This window comes from Ursus maritimus, unplaced genomic scaffold (genome assembly GCF_017311325.1).
Source record: "Ursus maritimus isolate PB19 unplaced genomic scaffold, ASM1731132v1 scaffold_18, whole genome shotgun sequence".
NCBI classification, from domain to species: domain Eukaryota; kingdom Metazoa; phylum Chordata; class Mammalia; order Carnivora; family Ursidae; genus Ursus; species Ursus maritimus.
This window is the reverse complement of record NW_024424230.1, coordinates 24,285,105-24,300,104: the sequence shown is the minus strand read 5'-3', so window position 1 is coordinate 24,300,104 and position 15,000 is coordinate 24,285,105. Positions and strand designations below refer to the sequence as shown.

The 15,000-nt window shown below is 38.9% G+C and overlaps 1 protein-coding gene across 1 annotated transcript in view; it reads right to left on the bottom strand.

The window, feature by feature from the left end:
* Positions 1-15,000, bottom strand: part of DYM (dymeclin) — a 322,063-nt gene that overhangs the window by 213,821 nt on the left and 93,242 nt on the right. Inside the window, exons 7-8 of the mRNA XM_040632527.1 lie at positions 14,263-14,388; positions 12,736-12,878 (exon numbers count right to left, since the gene is read on the bottom strand). Coding sequence (XP_040488461.1) covers positions 12,736-12,878; positions 14,263-14,388 — 269 coding nt within the window. The remainder of the gene's footprint in view (positions 1-12,735; positions 12,879-14,262; positions 14,389-15,000) is intronic.

The window sequence follows — 15,000 nt, the reverse complement described above, 5'->3', positions numbered from 1 at the left end:
GTGTAACTTAGCTCAGGGGAAACTGTGTCCAGATAAACCAGTGAGTTTATGAACAACATGAGAACTGGCAGAAACATTGGTAGACTTACCAAGACACCCTTTTTTCTTAAGATTTATTTATTTGAGAGAGAGAGAGCGCATGCACGGGGGCGCAGCAGAGGGAGATGGGGAAAGAGGGAGGCGGGGAAAGCAGACTCCCCACTGAGCATGGAGCCTAATGGGGGGCTCAATCCCAGGACCCTGAGATCATGACCTGAGCAGAAATCAAGAGTCGGCTGCTTAACTGACTGAGCCACCCAGGAGCCCCTAGACATCTTTAAAAAAAAACAAAACAAAACAACAACAACAAAAAAACCACACAAGCAACAGGATGCCTCAAAGCATGTGCTACTCATCATACAGCAAAAGGAGGAGGTAAATAACTTTGGCTGTAGTATGACAAGAATCTGCCTGCTTCCTGATTTGACCAAGTCAGGAATGAAATTAACAAGAGTTACCACTTGGATCTAAATTGTACCTTTCCTCGTTAGGAATCAAACTTCTCAAGTATATAGGAATGCTATTTTATTTTCATAATATACCCTAATGACAAAATAAAACTTGGTAGTATTTGCACATCTTAGGTGTCTCCTACTTTAACATTTAATTTGCTATATGCAAATATATACATATACAGAGAGATAAGGACTGAAAAAGAATGAGAAAAAATGGAAACAGCTGATTTGTTACACAGTGATAGAATTATAGCTTATCTGTTTAAATATTCATTACCTCTAATGCTCTTTGTGCAGTAATGTTTTAAAGATTTTTTATAAACACACACTCACGGGCATATATAGCTAGCTTACACACATACAGCATACAGTATGGACAAAGATAGATGGTATTATGAAAACATCTTTGGCTTTGAAGCCACACATAATTTTAAAGCCCAGTCTCACCACCTACTGGCTTGTGACTTCGAGAAAATTAAATAATCTCTGTAAGAGAAGGATCACAATAGTAGCCACTTACTGTCTGTTGGCTCTCATTTCCACCCCTCTCATCTCTGATCCGTAGCGTAGGGGGCCAAAACCTACAAGCTCTTATTTTCCAAACTCCTTTGCCTGCTGGCTTCAGATTAGAGCAGACAATGGGAGACACTGGCAGGAGACGGGAAAGGGAAAGGAACAGAGAAGCCATTTTTCTTTCTGCTTCTGGTGGGATGGCTAGCAGATACAACCATGGTTCCAATGGCTTCCTACTCAGGTAGGAAGACTCCTGTGGTAGCGAAGCAAACTGGGACAGTCTAGAAATGGTCTCGAAAAGTAAACAATAGATAAACCCACAAATTGTTATTTATTCAAACAGCACCATCTCGTGAGCAATATAAATATGTACACAGGCAAAATTATTTTTACTTTTAGAAATATTTCTGGAAAGCTTTACACTTTAGAATAATTAGTATTGAAAAGACCTCCTCTCTTAAAGCTGGTATCTGTCAGTTTCTCTATATTTTCTAAGATAAACTGGGGGTCAAGAATTGACTAACATCAGGGGCGCCTGGGTGGCACAGCGGTTAAGCGTCTGCCTTCGGCTCAGGGCGTGATCCCGGCGTTATGGGATCAAGCCCCACATCAGGCTCCTCTGCTATGAGCCTGCTTCTTCCTCTCCCACTCCCCCTGCTTGTGCTCCCTCTCTCGCTGGCTGTCTCTCTCTCTGTCAAATAAATAAATAAAATCTTTAAAAAAAAAAAAAAAGAATTGACTAACATCAAAAACACATAGGAAGTCTTATTAGAAAGTTTTAAAAAGACAAGTTTAAAATATTCCCACATTCACCCTCAATCCATAGAATCAGGATTGTGAAAGTATAATACGTCAGACTACGAAAATATATAATTCAGCAACTTATGGATTTTTAATTGCGAAATTATCTCAATCTGGCTTCCTTGTGCACCAAGTGGCGCCCAAAATGGTACTGAGAGCCAGCAAGGCTTCCAGTTGGACAAAGTTATGGCTAAGAATGTTAAAGAGGATGCTGCTCCATGTGTTCATTATCCTTTTTAATCATCTAGGCAAGGGCGGGGGAGGCCTTAATTTTTAAGGAGAAAGGCTGAGGGAACAGGAAACTTAAGACAATAGTACGTAAGGTGTTTAGAAAACTAGAGAAATTGCCACAGGACAGGAGGGAGAAAAGATGAAGATAAATGGTAAATGGCAGGTTTAGCATTTAGCATGTTCTAGACACTTACTTACTACTTGTCGTATATATGTTATTTCAATGTAACAAAAGCCCACCTGGTAAAGAGATTCTAAGTTCCATTCTGAAAATGAGGAAATTAGGATTCAATGAAGTTAAGTAACTGAATCAGAGTGACACAACTGGTAAAAGGCAGGGCCTGGTTTCCAGCTCACATCTGTCTTTCCCCCCTGTACACTGCTGGGGAGGACGGCTGGCTGCTTCTCTCCCTCCCTTTCTTTTGCCTGACCTCTGTCAAGGGCAGGGCCCCTGTGTCCCGCAGAAGTGAGTCTGGACACTCCTGGGCTCCACAACGAATGGTACCTCCCTCTTGCTCACCACCATTCATCCAACTGGATTCAGTGAGCCTTCTAGGACCAGGGTCTGGCTCACAAAGACTATAAATAAGTACAAGAGAAGAAAAACAAAGAGCTACTTGCTATAATTCTGCAAGGAATCATCATTTCATTTTCATGAAAAGGGAAAGGCTGAGAGAGATACAAAACTTTCAAAGTAAGCTGCAGACACATTTTAAAAGGGAGTCTTTGAATAACTCCTAACGCTAAACTTTATTATTTACTCAGGTAAAAGGTGGTCTCAAAACTATAACAAATATAATTTATGAGCATTTTATTACCATTCACAAATTTTGTCAGCAAGTAACCTTAAATAGATCAGCCTTTGAATTTGGTCCAACATCCATGCTGAAATTAATGTAAATTAAAACAGCTGTTTAATAAAAGTTACACTCACTTGACTGTGATAAAATTAAAGTTTTAAAGCAAATCCATTTTAATTGCTTCATTTTTGAAATAAGATTTACCTTCTCAAAAAACTGGGATGCCACAATTTTAATATTCTCATTTTTCAAATCTTTAATATTTTTAAATTCCACAATACAATAAATTATGTCACAGAAGTCTTAAAAACAAGTTAAATCAGTGCTTAATAAACAACACGTATAGCAAGCCTCAGAAATTTATTCCTAGGATTTCATCTGAAATTGACTGCTTTATTCTATAATCTTCCTTGTGAATATGAATGAATTTGTTTCCCAACTATTTGTAGCATGAAAGAGGCCTCAATCTTCCCTTCCAATCTGTTGAGAAGGAAATGAGCATAGAGGGCTGGCATACTGACTTTCAAAGCCATTTCTGGAAACTTCCTGAGGAGTGGCTGTCAGCAAATTATGAGGATAAAAGAGAAGTCAAAACTGTTATTTTGACACTGTATTACTTCCAATGAATATCATTTAGTAAACACTTTCTCAAAAGTCTAAAATCTGAAATGATATTTTTTTCAGAGAACAATTAAAAGTGAAATAGCTTATGTTATTACTCTACAACTACATACAGGCTTTTGGGTTGCGGATACTAATCTAAATGTTCCACGTATCCCTGCACGGAACCTCTCCAAGGAACCAGCAAAATGAAATTAACTCTAGTTTATAAATCACAAAATAAGTTCAGCCCTGAAAATTAAGGAGGAGGAAAAAGCCATTCTTTCACCTGGTATATAAAATCTACCAAATCATTCCAAGTAAAAGTGAACTGAGAATATAATTATTGTTTATAAAGCACTTTCTTTTTCTGAAAGTTCAAAGTGCTTTAATTAGAAATGTTTTCACAACTATGCCTGTTTCCGTGTGCCACATACTTTTTCTCTTACTGTAGTTTTTCTTTCTTTCAGTGAGTCAGCCCAGAAAAAGCCAAAACTGAATAGAAAAATAACCATCACATAAAATAAATTACAACTACCGCGTAGCATACCTTTCGTAATGAATTCAATAACTTTCTCAATAAAAGTAACCGGGAGAGATAGGAGTTTTAATCTTCAAATTCTACTTTATTAATTTCTCTACTACAGCATTTGCCTAAACAAATAATCACGACTTTGGCCTTATAATTTGGCTGCGACACCCACCACCGCAAGCAAAGGAAAAAAAAACATTTTTGATGGCTCATTCAAATGGAAAAGCCATATATCAGAAGTTATTGTGTAAAACCTCAGTACTTGTGACGGAAAGCGCAGTTTGGCAGAACACATTTAATTAGGGTTGGCTCTTTAAAACATTAAATAGTCAGTTATAATCACATTACAGCTTTGTCTTACAAGGAAAAAAATACAAGAAATTTCAAGGTCAACCCTTCCTTGCTTTACTCTTTTTTTAGGCATCAGGGGCAATTAAAAAGCTTGCAAATATAAGAAAAGACAAGGTCAAAAAAGGATAGCATCAAAAGAAAAACTAAGTAAATGTTATGTTTTTCTTTCTCACAGTATTAAATATTCAACATAATCAGTAATTCTTTTGGTGACTATCTGAAGTCTCTTTAAAAACCAAATAGCATATATTTTCATAATTTATTTACATTAGATCTGAATAAACTACTAAATCACTATAAAATCACTGGTTTTTCCCAAAACTATTTTTTAAACAAAAGTTATCTTTTCAATATTACTATGTAATGTTCATTATGTAGTAGTGACCATTTCTGTGTACCTGCTAGGTATCTGGCTCTTTTGCTCATTTGATTGTCTCAGCAGCCCTAAAAGGAAGTCATTATCCTCATTTTACCATGACTAATACGAGTCACTAAGACGTTAAACAGCCTAAGAACACCTAGCTGATAGACTGCAGGACTGGCATTCAGTTCCAGGTCTGCCTGATACCAACAGCCAGTCTCTTCTATAATTCCAATTATCAAAATCTAGAGCCAGTCCCTCCAAAGGTCAATGTAAATGGTAGCCTCCAAAATCAGAAAAGAAAACAATCTCTTTCTGGTTGTTGTGGTTTTAAGATTTTATTTTTAAGTAATCTATGCCCAACATGGGGCTTGAATTTACAACCCCAAGATCAAGAGTCACATGCTCTACCAACTGAGCCAGCCACGTGCCCGAAAATAATCTGTTTCAATCACAGAATTATATTTGGAGGGGCTCCTTATACATTCTGGAATGCCCTTAAAACACACACACACATTTGTGAGGTTGGGATAGGCTGTGAGTGATCTGCTTTGGCCACACCATAAGCAGGACTGTGGTTTAAAACAAAGAATGACTGGCACTGAAAGATGCCTTAGCTATCAACCTACGAGAGACCAGTGGCCTCCCACACAGAATTTCAGTGAGGGCAATTCCAGGATGACCTTAATACCTATTATGAACTGAATGTGCCCCCCTAAAATTCCTATATCAAAGTCCCAAACCCCAATGTGATGGTAACAGAAGGTGAGGCCTTTGGGAGGTGATTAGGTCTAGACGAGGTCATGAGAGTAGACACCCCATGTTGGGATTAATGCCTTTATAAGAAGAGGAAGAGACACTAGAGCTTTCTCTCTCCACCATGTGAAAATACAGCCTGACCATCTGCAAGCCAGCTCGAGGGCCCTCATCAAAAACTAAACCTGCCAGCACTTTGACCTTAGATTTTTCCAGACCCTGGTACTGAAGCAACAGCTATCTGTCGTTCAAGCCATCCAGGCTGGGGTATTTTGTTATAGCAAGGTGATCTATCTGTCACTACCACGCACCCTGTGCCATCACATCACAAATCAGAGAGGTAAGGGTTTTCAGTCATTTGCTTTGCAGAACATCTTTAACAGGGGAGGTGACACACTTACAGATTAAAGAATTAAGTATCAATTGCTTTACAAATGATAACTAAGACTACCAATACTACTGATATCTTTGATTAGTTGAATGCTTGAAATATTTTTCACAATTCAAGTTAGGTCAGCATTAAGTCTTTTTATATTAAAATCTTTGGCTAATTTCACAAACAATTAAAAAGAAAATACAATCATTTCAGTTAAATTAGTGAATAAGAAATGGTACCATAGCAATTGTTGTCAAGACAAGTTCATTTAGGAAGCAAGGAGAAATCCCTTGTGGGCAGTATCTATTCAACAATCAAATTTTCCTTTCTGACTGTCATTGGCCAAATTCTCCACCACATAAAATGAAAAGCCAGTTGGAGAAAGAGCAAAAACATGGCTGGTGTTTCAAAACATTTTTTACATAAATTTTAAAGTCTGAACAGACCAAAAAGATATTCTCTTAAATTTTTAAACTGTCTTACATAAGTTTATCAGAGATTTTCTGATCACTCATTTCATCTAATTAAATTTACTTTCTTTTAGATTATTTTAACAAGAAGCCACAGAGCTTCAATGCAGGTTAAAGGAAAAGTTATTTACATGAGGATAGATGGTGCATAGTTTTAAAAGTGTTTTTATACACAACATCTCATTTATTCTTCACAATAACCTGGTAGGGAAAAAAGTCTTAATTATCAGCTTTATAAAGTAGGATAATGAGATTCAAAGAGTTAAAGAATTTGTCTAGGATCCATGCTAAGCTGGGACTCCATCACAAATCACCTGAGTCTCAATATCAAGCTCCGGAAATCTCCCCTCATCCACAAGGACTTCCAGGAATGCGAGAGAAGGCCGCTGAGAGGTCCCCGTGGTGCAATCCACGGGCCCTGGTGTGAACTCACAAGAGGCCTGGCCAGCACCTCCTGCCACTGGGGGACTGCGAGCTCCCGCCTCATGGAGATCCTTGTGGGTAAGTCCTACAGGTCAGGGGAAACTGTGGGAATCCTCATGAACTCTAACGTCTGCTGCCTGGGAAATGGGAAAAAAACGGCTACTGGCTCACTGGTAATCCTCCCTAGGATTCCAGGAAATGAAATCTAGTCTCTGTAGAAAGGTCACAAAATCCCTTGATACCTTAATTTTCTTTGTTGTTTTACATGTGCCGCCTACAGAAATGGCCTGCTTTCCACAAAGGAATCACAACGCGTCCATCCGGTCCCAATATGGTGACAAGGACATAGCCCTGAATAAAGGAGGAAGCCCCAAAATATGTGTTTAATGATGATCCAGGGCTGAAAGTAAGTGCAAATCTTATCTTTAGCTGATATTATGGACCATACCACACCTAACAAAACTATATTTGAGATACGCTGAACGTTGTATGTATAAAGCCTGAAGGGGAAAGACGGGACGTCAAACTGCAGGTATAGAAAAGATGAAGATGATGAAAACTAACAAAAATTTATTAATAACTGAATATTATCTGCCAAAAGAGTGAGATTTGAGTCTAGAGTAATTTTTTAAAAATGCAGTGTCCAGAATCAGGGAGTTTAGGGCTCTGATCCATTTCGTGCTGGAGTACTGTAGTAATGGTCAGACTTCAGGATAAACTGGCTAAATGATACAGCAACAGAAAACAATGAAGAGAGCAACAGAAAGCAAAACCAAGATAATACAAGAGGAGAAGGTCAGCCGAAACTATCGGAGCTGCCTCACGAGACGTTGCTCAGTGGGTAACAGTACTGGCTCAACTGTCTGCAATGATGGGCCCACAGCAAAACAGAGCCAAGCACTGGAAAGGGACCTGGACCAAGTGAGTGGTGCTGAAATGGACCAGCTATATCAGAATCGTCTAGAATGTTTATTGAAAATGTATATGACCCGGCCCAAGCACAGGTGTAATGACTTAGAAATTCCAAGGTGTGAGTACACACATGTGCATTTTTTTAAAAGTATGCCGGGAGGATCGCTCATGTTTGGAAGTAATTACATGACCTTTAACCTCGTTTCTTCTAATCTTGGAATTCTACAATTCATTAAAAAAGTACCACATTAATTAAAACTGTATCACTCTTCCCTAAATAGTAAAGTGACATATAGACTGGTTCTTTTTCCATTTTGCCAGCATTTTAGAGAAATATCTAAACTAAAAAGCTATAAAGAGGAAGGAAATCATTTTTTCTTGTACTGTGAAACTATGAAGAGGCTTGCTGGCATGTATTACAGGTACTCCCAGGTAAAGTAATATATTAATGTATAATTGATTCTGACCACCTCCAGTGAAAGACATAAATCACACTCGACACATCTGAAAACATTTTTTAAAAAAAGAACAAAATCCATATAAGTAATTTTCATTACTCTCATTAACTGTAAAAAAAACAACAACAACTTACTAGTGGTCATTAAAATATATTAATAATTCTTCCATCCATTTACTACCTTCTACCCCAACATCATGCAAGCACTCACCACATACTGCAGGAGCAACAACTGAAAGGGGCAGGGGTGTGCTGCATAGTGGAACGGCAAGTCTAGGATAGATCCATCGATAGCAGCCTGGTTACATGAACACCTAATTATAAAAATTCAATTTTGGTGCAACACAAATGATCCTATATTAAGAAAGTAGATTTTAAAACGCAGAGGAAGTCTCCATTTCCTTATTTTTGCTGACAAAAAAAGAAACATCTGTTTTTAAGGCTAGTTGAATATTAAATTTACTGAAGTTGATAAGTGTTCTGTGGTTGTGTAAGAGATGGCCCCTTTCAGGAAATACACATTCAAGTATTTAGAGATAAAGGGCCATGATGCATGTAACTTACCCTCAAATAGTTAAAAAAAATTGTGTGTGTGTGTGTGTGTATAGAATGAAAGAGGAGGAGGGAAGGGATACAGATACAAAACTAATAGGATAAAATGGTAATAATAAATCAACCTGGATAAAGGTATATAATTTTTTGTAATACTTTTATTTTTGGAACTTTTATACATGTATGAACTTATTTCCAAATAAAGTTTTTTTTTAAAAGAGAGACAGATAAATGAGGAAAAAACAGCAAAATGTTGATAGTTTTGTTTTTTTTAACGATTTTATTTATTTATTTGACAGCGAGAGAGGCAGCGAGAGAGGGAACACAAGCAGGGGGAGTGGGAGAGGGAGCAGTCTTCCCTCTGAGCAGGCAGCCCGACGTGGGGCTCAATCCCAGAATGCTGGTATCATGACCTGAGCCAAAGGCAGACGCTTAACGACTGAGCCACCCAGGCGCCCCAAAATGTTGATAGTTCTTAAAGATGGGTATGGATAGATGGTCTTTCTACCAATCTCTCTATGTTTACCCATCTTTGAAATTTTCCACAATAAAATGTTAAAAAATAAAAATAAAGGGTAAGTGAAACCATGTATGCAACTTAGCTACTAAAGTGACTGGAAAACAGAAGACACTCAATAAATGACAGACATGTTATTATAAACTGAGTTCACTCTATCTGGAGTGTAGACGAGTTCTTAGTGTTTGGTATATTTCAGTACGTACAGCAAGTATTTACTGACAGTCCACAGACGTAAGGTGCCCTGCTGGAGACGGCAGCGAACATGCTGACGTAAGTCAAGCACCAGCCAGCACGCTCAGGACTCAGGTTATGACGAGAAAGGACTGGTAAACAAAGGTTAAGAGTCAAAGGAACTGAGCTCAAGGGCAAACCAACATCACCTCTTTCCTAAGTAATCTTAGAAAAATCATAACTAGGAACATCTCTTCATCAATCACATTGTAAAAAGGTAAAACCATGTATTTGACAAGGTTGCTATGAGAATGAAGTGAAATATACGAAGAGCGCTCTATAAACTCTCAAGTGTTATACACGTTAGTTTTCCTTGTATTGTATGTAGAGCCCAGGTATGGAGAATGATGTCTGTACACAGTCATCATAACGCAAAGCAGAGTTAAGTATGCCACNGGGAAAGAGCACACCTGGCTAGGAGAGAAAAGGAAGTCTTCGTGGAAAAGGTGGTATTTGAGATGGCCCTTAATGGACAGACGGGCAGAAAAAAGTCAGAGAGGAGGAAATACGATTCTAAGTGAAAGACATAATCCAAGGAAAGACATGAAAAGGGAGAGAGCATCAGGCATGTAACAAGTAACAAGTTCTTGCTTAGAGTCTGGGAAACAAATAGTAGAATAACCAGAAATATATATCTGAAAAAATGAGAACAAACTGGAGAAGGCCTTGCCTAACTCCTGGGAGGGTCCAGACGTGTGGTTCACTGCTTACCTAGCACAAGCAAGCTCCTCTTTCTCTGCCAGTGCCAACAAAGCCTCACTATCCAAAACTATGAAGTTTTCCAAAATAAGGGACTCTGTTTCAAAGGAAATTATTCAAGCAACACGTACCATACATATACTGCTATGAAAAGAAATGCTTTCTATTGAGTTTGCAGAAAAACTCAATTCCAATGAAAATAAATATAATCCAAAAGAGTTTATAATTTACATTTGGCTTTGGAATATTTTTTTTCAGTGAAGAGCTTCCAAATCATAGTTTTCTCAAGCCAATATTAAAGTAAGAAAATTCCTTAACTACTAACCAAAACGTCTTCAAAAGTGATCACACAACTGAAATTAAATTTCCTTATCAACCTGATTGACTTTTACGGAATGTGACTTAATTCAAAATTGCATGAACATTTTTCCTTTTTTATCCCCCTATAATACATAGCTGTGATTTGGAAGAGAACATCCTTTTGCTGTTTTTTATAATCCTTTGAGTCGCATACTGTGAAATAATGAATAACCACTCTTACTGTGATTTATACCATTATACGAATAGTTTCATGAAGATGTAAGAAGCCATATAAAATGTCTTATGACTATAGTACACTTAAGTCCATTTTATTTTATTTTTATTTTTTAAGATTTTTATTTATTTATTTGAGAGAAGGAGAGAGTACAAGGGGGAGAAGCAGCAACAGGAAGACAATCAAACTCCCCAGTGAGCACAGAACAAGACACTCAGGGCTCGATTCCAGGACCCTGAGACCATGACCTGGTCAGGAACAGATGCTTAACTGACTGAGCCACCCAGGTGCCCCCGTAAGTCCATTTTCATGTCCTTAACTAATATTAAATTTTTTCACCACCACCTCCCCCAGACACTGAAAAGGCCACAGACTCATTGAGAGTTACAAGGAAATCATCTTAGCAATTATCTATCCTGACCTTCTCATTCAATAGACAAAAAAACTGGAAGCTAGGAAAATTTAGGGACTTCCTTCTGATACGCTGCTAACTAGGTAGGACAGATCTAGAGTTTAAAAGTTCTTTGGCACCTGGTACTGATGGGACCACATCACCATACTGGACATTGTTCTGATGACACATAACTCCAAAAAAAACTAAACACAACACATGAACCTATGTTCGTCCTTAAAAAAAAAAAATGCAAAGTATTGGACGGCTCAGTCGGTTAAGCGGCTGCCTTCGGCTCAGGTCATGGGCACAGGGTCCTGGGATCGAGTGCCACATCGGGCTCCCTGCTCAGCAGGGAGTCTGCTTCTCCCTCTCCCTTTGTCTCTGCCCCTCCCCACTGCTCATGTTCTCGCTCTCTCAAATAAAAATCTTTAAAAAAAAATCTTCAATCATCCTGAAATATTGGAAAATACTTAGCTTTTATATCGTTATTCCAGTTTAATGATCGAAAAAAGAAAATACTCATAGATTAATGAAGCCTTCCCATGGGACACAAGCAGCCACTGCTGTGCTGCCCTCAGAGGCCATGAAGGAGCCTGGTACAGCCTCCTCATCTGAAACTAGGGCAAATCAGAGCACGAACCTCTGCAAGTCTGGCATTCTAGGGAGCCTGCTCAGCACCAAAGACAAAGCGATGAGTGGCCACAAATGTAATTCCAACCCATAATATTAAAAGAAATCAAGGGAAGGCCAATCTAGAAAGCCTGGCCCACAGATCAATTCCGAAAGTCAACAGAGGTCGCTTAACCCAACGACGTTCCAAGATGCAGTCCCTAGTCCATTATCGAACAGGATGGGACAGCATTTTCCTATCAAACTGATGTTCCTCCCTGAGTGTGGCGAGCATGCCACAGCCACAATTTCGCTGTGGAACTTGGCTCCGTGTAGCATTCCTTCAAACAGCCCAACTGTGCACTACGCGGTACGGCGTGTACTGCTAGTTTACTAAGAGCGCCCGGGCAGACCTTACAACTGCCAAAGTACCAGTCTGCTTTTTGTTTCTCCTTTAGAAGAAAGCAAAAGTTCAGTTTCTAGGACTGCATGTGACGCAGGTCCACCACACTAACACCAGAGAGAGCCAGAGCTACCCTCGCCATGCCTCGTGTCTTCGTGTCCAACACGATGAAGCAGAAATGAGGCTTTACTGTCCGGTGGGAAAGGGTTTTCCGCAGTTAATGAAATCTGCTTCCGATCTGATAAAACCCACATTTGTGCCACTTCAGAATTTAATAAAAAACTCTTGAAAATGTCCTGATTTGTGGCTGAGCAAATGAAACGTTGAGCGTAACAAGAAAACTACACCTAATTAGTCATTTAAGACCCTAACCAATAAAGCCTCTAAAATAGCCCGATTTCCTCAAAGCACAAGCAGTACAAAGTTTCCAAGAGCTTAACCACATTTATCGTGTACAGCTAAAATTCATGTGATATGCCTATTTACAAACATTATTCTTGAAAAGTGGTGTCTTACAGGTAAACAATTCTTTGCATACATTTCACTGCATCAATCACTGCACTAAATGGATAAAATATTTTAAAATACTTCCATTATTTCACATTTAGCCAGCTCCACGGAACCAACAGTGGTGGCCAAGTGGACAGAATTTCTTATGACTAATTAGACAAGCTCTATCTACATCAAAGAACCGACAAAATCTGATTAGACTTACTTGCTACTCCTGAAGCGAGTCCATAGAGCAGTCCTCCCCCATCGGACTGCTGCGGGAGTACATGTGCTCCTGGAGGGGGCGGCTTTTCTTGTCTGATAAAGTTATACAGTAAGGTTTTCACAAGTTTGCTGGTATATGGAAGACTACACAAAAAGAAAAAAAGAAAATCAAACTCATGGTTATGGAAGTCCCCTGATTTTGTATAATGATAAATATCATTTATATAATCTATTAATATCAAAGCGATTAGCACAATTCAAAGAAACGTAGCACTGTCACATAATAGTGAAGACTGTGGGCTCTGAGATCAGACTTGAGGCTTAATTCTGGCTTTCCTGTTTCTATGCCATGGCTGCTGGTCAAATCACTTCAACTCTCGAGCTCCAGTTACCTTCCTGGTAATCAGTATAACAGATGACATATTATAAATTCAGTATATTATACAGTACCTGGTACTTGAAGGGAGGTAGTATCACAGAATCAGTAGGGAAAAACAAGGATTAAAAAGCAATGATATAAAAGACTACACATTTTAAGTATGAAATTATTCAATTTATGCATGCATACAAAATAAATATATATATTTACTCTTTCAAGTAATGGAATGAGAGAAGGGAAACAACACAGGTGAAAAGGGATACGTGTCCATGAATTCAAGTGGTAATTCCTGCAATCTAGAGAAAACTCTGTAATAGACTCCTGAGCCAAAGCTCAGGCTCTTTCTCTATTACCAGTGATTTTCAAGTATGTTCCAAACAGCCTTACAGGATTCTGTGACTGTATCACAGGGATAATCAAGGGAGCAAGAAGGTGCCACACAGATAACCAAGGCAACAAGAAGGATGTGAAAAAGACAAAGCTCCTCCCACTCCCTGAGAACTTTAATCAAAGCTACTTTATTTGTAATTGTTTTGCATTCTCCAGTTCTGTGAAGAATGTGTCAACAGGAGATAGGCGTGTGTGTGTGTACTTTGCACCTACTCCCAGCCCCCTATTAGGAGATCGTAAGCTGCTACTCAAGAGCAGAGCCCCCCATCCTAATGCATGCCTGGCACACAGTTAACACACAATGAATATGTGTCTAAACGGAAGTAGGAGCGGTCAGCTAAGAGGCTGCTGAACTAGTCCAAACACAGGGTGACTGGGTATACCCAGAGATGTGGTAGTTTCGACAGGACTGGTGAAAAGGGGAAGATTCAAAATAATTTCAGTGGACAAGCACGACTGGATGAGTGCTTAGACATAGAGAATGATGCAGAAAAAGAAGAAAGAGGACTTCGAAGTTTCACTTCTACAAGGAAACCACCAGAGAAGGTGAAAAGCTGTGGGGATGAAAGGGGCAGGGAGGATGGACAGTTTAAATAGGAAAGCAGAATTTGGTTCCTTACACGTTGGGTTTGGAGTGTGGACAGAATCACAGAAGGAAATGTCTGGCTGGACAGCTGAGACAATAACGAGGTTAGAGGACAAGACCAGAAATAAAGATTTATACAATAAGAAGTAGAAAAATGTAAAATAGAAACATACCATCGACCTCGCATCAAATACTTGTGACTGATGCTCTGTCGTAAAACTTCCTTGTGGAAGAGTTGGCAAGAAAGGAAAACCACCATCGTCGATACAGCTTCTACTGAGATGTCATACGTAATATCTCTGCAGAAATGATGAGAGAACAGAATGATGATCCCTTTGGAAATTAGGATTGCTCTTTTCTAAATAAACTATACATTTAAAAATGAAGCATGAGAGACTATGGACTCCGAGAAACAAACTGAGGGCTTCAGAGGGGAGGGCGGTGGGGGAATGGGATAGGCTGGTGATGGGTAGTAAGGAGGGCACGTATTGCATGGTGCACTGGGTGTTATACGCAACTAATGAATCATCGAACTTTACATCAAAAACCAGGGATGTACTGTATGGTGACTAACATAATATAATAAAAATATTATTATAATAAAAAATGCAATCTAAATATTCAATATGTTTCTAGGTTATAAAGATATAAAAATTAACTCGAGCAAAAATATGAAGTCCTTTCCCAGCCATTAGCTCTTGCACTTGGGTCAAGCATCCCACGACTTTTCTATTTTCCAGTTCCCATCTCCTGCTGAACGACATGTCTATTAGTGCATAATGGAAACAGTCACCATCAGTGTTGGCTTAGAAGATTTGCCCTAAAGCTCTATGTTCATCCTTGTTTAGTTACAATGCAGAACCGAATACGCAGATTGCCAAACTGAAGAGAAGTCCCAGTGTAGAGAAGAA